The sequence below is a fragment of the Rhagoletis zephyria genome, unplaced genomic scaffold, assembly GCF_001687245.7.
Source record: "Rhagoletis zephyria isolate East Lansing unplaced genomic scaffold, Rhagoletis_zephyria_1.1 Rzeph_scaffold_19460, whole genome shotgun sequence".
Classification (NCBI taxonomy): Eukaryota; Metazoa; Arthropoda; class Insecta; order Diptera; family Tephritidae; genus Rhagoletis; species Rhagoletis zephyria.
The window spans coordinates 1,318-7,511 of record NW_016176520.1 but is presented as its reverse complement, the minus strand read 5'-3'; the positions used below and the strand labels follow the sequence as shown (position 1 = coordinate 7,511).

The following is a 6,194-nucleotide window of genomic DNA, read 5'->3' as shown; positions in this document are numbered from 1 at the left end:
CAGTTTACAGTTCTGCCGGCTGGGCTACGGTGGTCACCTTACCGTCACTATTATATTTGATAATATTTATTTAAAATGAATTCACGGAGGCATCACATACAACTAAGAAGAAGTACATCCCTACTTTTCAATGAGTGCTTACTTTTAAGAAGTATTAAAAAAAATAAACTTACAGCAAGCTTTTATAAGTGGTAAATAAAAAAATAATAACTTTTCTTAGAGGCAATCCATGTTCCTATAGGTTATATTTTTTTCTCTGTGTATATAATTTTATATAGAAGTCAGCTGGAATGTGTTAAGAAACAGTTTTTCTTCAACACGCATTTTTCACAGTTACAATTCATCAAGCAACACAGTGGGGCCCGTTTAATTGAAGACGATCAATAGCATTTCTTGTAATTATTCGTTGGCTCAATTAACCGATGCTCACTTCACAAAAGCTCTGCCTTACTAAAAACATGAATGCTTTGCGGCTTTGAACGAGTTTCAAGTTAATACATGTAACTGAGAAAATTATTTAAGCGGTGTCTGTTAACAGGGGAGTACTGTACTACGAAAATAGTAATAAAGAACACAGTCGGCTGTGAATATTTCGCCATGGCCATAAATCAGTACGGGAATCAAAAGAGAAAGTCTCAGTTAAAAGCCTTGGCTTTAGGACAAATTTGCTTTTTTTTCGAACACTGCTGGAACTCTACAAATAAATTGCATACCACCAATACAAAGAACTGAATTAAACAAGTCAAACATGTCAATAATGTGGTAACTAATTGATTACATATTACTAATTTTTCTCCTACTAAAGAGTTTTCTTGTTAATTCAAATTGGAATAATTTTAGTTTTATTACATAATTACTTTAGTAAGTATGTATTTCAATTTTCCGTTTTCATCCAATAAACGCGAGCATGAGTACTTTTTACTTATTTGGTATTTGTTGAAGACAACATTTTTCATTTGTGTTAATGAATTTGGGGAAAAAATAAGCGTAAACCACAAACCAGCACTAACAATAACTACTTATATACATATGTAGTAGTGTAGCACATCCTTTTTGCCAGCCGTCATCAGCGATTGCAATCGGCTTACTCTATATATATATCTTCAATCGGATATGCAGTTTCTATAAATTTCTGGTAGAAGCGTTGAAATGCACGACTGCAAAAAAGTGTTAAGAAAAATAAAAAGCGAGCACAATTTAAGCGTTAAATTATTTGGTTAGAACTACAAAGTTTTTGTGTTTGAAGTCGAAAAACTTTCCAAGTACTTACCCAACAGCTTCAGCAACTGGTCGTGTAGATTCTGAACCTTTGAAGACATGGCACGCAAAACGTTGCACCGTTGGATGCTTCGTTATGAAGCCAATAAAACGATGATCGCGTGGATGAAATGCGCAGAATGAGACATTCTTCAGCGAATAGAAGTAATCGATGCAGGGTTTCTTGTCCTTCTTCTTAAAAAGAGAAAGAAAAAAAAAACAAAACAAATTAATATTACACAATTTACACCAACAACACACAACTCAATGCACTTACATTTGGCCCGGAACGATCCACCATGCGCAGTCCCTGATCGGATACTTCCAGTATGNTTACCAATTGGTGCAAATTATGATATTTGATGCAAAATTTTGTTGCAACGAAATGAAAAATGACAAAAACGGAAGGTGACTAAGTAAAAGAGAGTAACATAAAAAAAAATTGTATTAACAGCTAAATACCAGTATTTATTTACACATTGTTCTCCGTTTTTAACTAATTAACAATTTGTATACATAAGTAGATTTGAGCACTAAAACATGTGCAAAAAAAATATTTTCCTAAGCTTCGCTACGGCAAAGTCACAAATTTCGCTTGGGTGATTCACAAGGTGCTTTAACTAGTCATGTTTTCATAAATATCAGGGACCGTAATCATTATGAGTTTTGTCAAAAAATTCACTTCTAATCATTATTTTGACATTTTAATACCTGCGATCAATCATAATAATCACATTTTGCGTTTTATTGTATTGCTCAGAAAATACAATCATTTATTGAAATATATTTTTTTGATCAAAAATAAAACTTATTTTTCAAGCGTTATTTTTTTTGCTCTGAAGAGTGAAGTTTGTGAGTTGTTTTCTTTTTGATCAAAAATAATTATTATATTATGAGTTTTATATTTTTGATCAGAAATAATCATTATTTTGTAAGACTTATTTTTTGCATCAAAAATAATGATTATTCTTTGAGTTTTATTATTTTGATCGAAAATAAAACTTTTTTTTATTTTATTTTTTACAAAACAGATTTTTTCATTATTTTTATATAATTTTGTTTTATTCGAAAATTCAACTTAAAAGATAAAAACATATGAAATGTAAATGAAAAAAAAAAACATAAATAATTTCTAATGTTTCAATTTTTAAACACGTATAACGTTTTTTTTTTTAATATTATGTTGGTAATACTATTCATCGACATATTGGCTGCATTTCTTTATTCATTCTGAACGTTTGGAATAAACTTTTTTGTTTATTTATTCTTTAGAACGTTCCTGATGATATGTTGGCGTATATTTCAAACGCATTCGGTTTATTCTGGCTGTGAAATGAGATTATCCGGAATGTATAAAGAAACGCAGCCATTGTATGACAAATGACATGTGTGACAGCATACTTTTTCATTTTCATACTGTGCTTTATCATTTTCATACTGTGTTTAATATGTAAAATAAAAAAAAAATAAAAAATAAATAAAAAATAAATCAAAAAAAGAAAAAAAAATTTCAACGCTGAACATTTTAGGCTATTTACAAATTGAAGTTGCATTATGAGAAAGTCAAATTTCGTGGATTTTCTCAACAATGTTGTCGATTTTCGGAAAAAAGGCGTTAAAATCCGAAACAAACCACGGAAGCGCCGTCTGGCGGCCCTCAAAAGAAAAAAACTAATGCCAGAAATGGATTCCTCGACCCCAAAAACCTCCAGATACACATTTTGGCTAATTTTCAATACAGCTGAGCCACTGAGCAGGTGAGCCACTTTTTGATAAAAAAAAACTAGATGGAAAAAATCGTTGGCTCGAAAATTATTTTAGACCTATGGTTTCTTGGGCAAAAATGCTTGAAATTACCCAAATAATCATAATCGCTATGTGCCTCTGTTAATTTTTTTGGGCCCCTACAAATCGACCCGCCCTAATGTATATATGTATGTACATATGCTAATGATTTGATGTTTTATATCATGTTCACAATTAAATTCAATCTACAAATTGGATAAACAAAAATAAGCAGTTTCATAGTTATGTACATCGGCACAGTGGTGTAAAGCTCATATTTAATGCTCACCAAATAATTGAACTGTAAAATGAAGAAAAATATCTATAATAGACTTTTTTTAGAACAAACTTAAAAAAATGGGAGCTCAAAAAATTCGAAGCAAGTTCAAAATTAATTCGTAAGTCTCAATTAAAAACCTTTTTCATATTAAATGTGAGCTTTGAAGCACCATGAGAAACCACCATTATTAATTTTTGAATTACACAAATCGCTAGCAACTTACATTTCTTATTTTTTGGTATTTCCGGTAATTTTCGTCTACGTCGTTGTTGCAGCTGAGTTGCACCAATGGCAGCAGCTGTATTGGGTGAGAGCAATAATTGATGACCCACAGTGCCATCACTGCCAGTTGTACTATTTCCAATAATAGTGCCACCGCCAGTGCCAGTACCAATACCAATACCAACTAGACCACCAATTGCATCCTGATGGTTTAATGGATGATGGCGATGTGAATTGAAGGAGTCATTTGTGTCCAGCGATCCATCAGAAGAGAGTGATACAACTTTCAGACCATCGCCAATTTCATCATCCTCCACCTGACGTTGAAGCTTCGTCGACGATTCGCAGCAGAGTTCTCCACCGCCAGCATCTTCCTGATCGGAAGAATCACTTTTCGAAGATGGCGAATCCTCGAGATCATCATTGGGAATGAGGCTGAAGATTTGAAAAGCGTAAAGAACAAAATTTTGGTTGTTAATAGGAGAAAAATTTTGCCGGTGAGCGGATTGCCAAATTGTTTTTTTGAAATTTGTTTGAGAAATTATTTAGTGTAATTGATTTTTCACATGCGGAAGACACTCATATGCCACGCACTGACACAAGCACACATACAATTACGCACACCACGGCAGTGGACAGCACAAAATTGTATGTCAAAACACTTGCACACAAACGCCCGCAGCCAAGCACTCTGATGAGTCGTACTATTTAAGCAGGGCTCGAATCGTCACATACGATATCGTACTACTCGCCACGTTAAAACGTATTTTCCGGATTATGACATTCGTGAACGTACTCTTTGTCCCTTTCAGCTTATAATGCCTGACGTATCACGTAATTTTCTTTCGTATCGTTTTCGATCCGTGAACGGATGTTACGATTCGAGCCCTGTACTTGTGGGGAGTTTTCAAGTGGCTCGGCATGTCCTGATTCTCGCATCCGCTGACATTTTAGGTAGATTACATGCAATCTTTTTCTTTTTTGATTTTACATCTACATATTTACATACATAAGTAGTTGGCATACTTACGAGTAGAATGTGTGTGCATTATTTTTCTTTTGGCCAGAGCTTATGTACGTCTGAATCTGATGTGGCTCAAAGATGGGCCTGTGGAATTCTTCAAATTCGCTGTCAGCCATTGTGCTTCGAAAGTGACTGCTCGATGCTGGTTGTGACTGGAGATTTTAGTGTGTGTCTGTATGTGCGTGCTAAGCCACTGTTGTATGTATGCCAGCTGAAGTACTTCAAAAAAAAATATTTGTCACCAACAATTTGCAACACCCACGGAATAAGTACACCACACAGCACAACCGTATTTGGCAACGCGTATCGCTGTATATTCAAATAGCCTTAAACTTTCAATTACTGCAATCCAATTTATTTGCAAACTGAAACTAAAATTTTTGCGAAAAAGCGATTTGTGTGCCCTCTTTGCCAAAGCAAATCAGGCGTCGAATGACTTTTTCACTCTTCGATCGATAATTTCCTTTTCGCTTTTGTTGGCTTGTCGCTCGGCTGATTTGGCTGCCACTTCGGTTGGGTCGTCGCAGAAAATGTCCATGGCAGAGACGGTGAGCGCCTTGAAAGTGACTTTGATGAGGCAAGCGAAAGGGGCTGTTGGAGTCCGAGCGGCGGGTGGTCGTATTTACTACGAGTACAGTGCTCAGAGTACTGTGTAATTTAGCTGTCAAACTATTGTCCGAAAAAATATAAGGTTTATAGGAAAATGTGGACCAAAGCGGGTGCTGTAATGCAATCGTACCTACAGTTGTGTGTCAAGTTTTTTACGTTGCTGTTTTTGTTTACAGCAGTAACAGCAGTGTAACAGCCCCCGCCGCATATGTGGCATGCTTAAAGCTGTCTAAGCTCTCGCTGTTTGGGGTTGATTTGGGAAATTTAACTGTCATTCTTAAGGGTGTAAAACGTTAACAAAAGCAAGTAACTGAGTCAGGACATGTAGGTCTTACATTGGCTTTGTTTACAACAATGACAGATGAGCAAGTAAAGTGAAGCAAGAAGAGAGAGGCAAGTGGCAAGTTATGTCGACAAGCAAAGAGCATGCGCATTGTGGAATCATGATATACATACATACAATGACATGTAATTATGAAAAGGTCAGTTAATTTTAAATTAAATTAATTTGTATTTAATAACACTCATTTCAATAAGCACAAAGATACATATTAGGCACCGTAGATTAGCGTGCATCACTCTCCATACAAAAAAAAGAAAGAAAAGAAAATCGGTAGAGACCGTGTTTCCATCGGAATTGTAAAATCTAGTTACTTTTGAGACTATTACTTCAAAAATTTATTTTTTTTTTGATAAAAAAAAATTAGTTCTAAAAAAAGTGTTTTCCCAAAAAATCATCTCAGTAGATAGAAGAGTTAAAGCTTAGAAGGTTTGCTTAAAAATGTTAAAAAACATTATCAACAGAATCAAGCGATTTTTGGCAGTATTTTCAAATCGGACCAGCTCACGTAAATCTTAATATTTCTCCACAACATTTTGGCGCAAGTCTTAAAATATAATAAATTTTATAATGCCGTTGGAAAAAACCACAACCTTTTTTTAGCTCAGACACTCTAATGTACATATCTGTGTTCGTATGGAAAAGTAGCTTATGTCGAAAGGTTGGCTTTAGTATAA

General features: G+C 34.6%; 1 protein-coding gene across 1 annotated transcript; it reads right to left on the bottom strand.

Annotated features, from left to right (window-relative positions):
- Positions 1 to 316: 316 nt before the first annotated feature.
- Positions 317 to 5,075, bottom strand: LOC108380500 (JNK-interacting protein 1-like). The gene is made up of 5 exons (XM_017636869.1): positions 4,575 to 5,075; positions 3,460 to 3,979; positions 1,535 to 1,669; positions 1,271 to 1,452; positions 317 to 1,157 (listed from the first exon to the last, which is right to left on the bottom strand). The coding sequence occupies exons 1-5, from the start codon at positions 4,682 to 4,684 to the stop codon at positions 1,085 to 1,087; spliced, it is 1,020 nt and encodes a 339-aa protein (XP_017492358.1). The 5' UTR covers positions 4,685 to 5,075; the 3' UTR covers positions 317 to 1,084.
- Between the last annotated feature and the right edge of the window lie 1,119 nt (positions 5,076 to 6,194).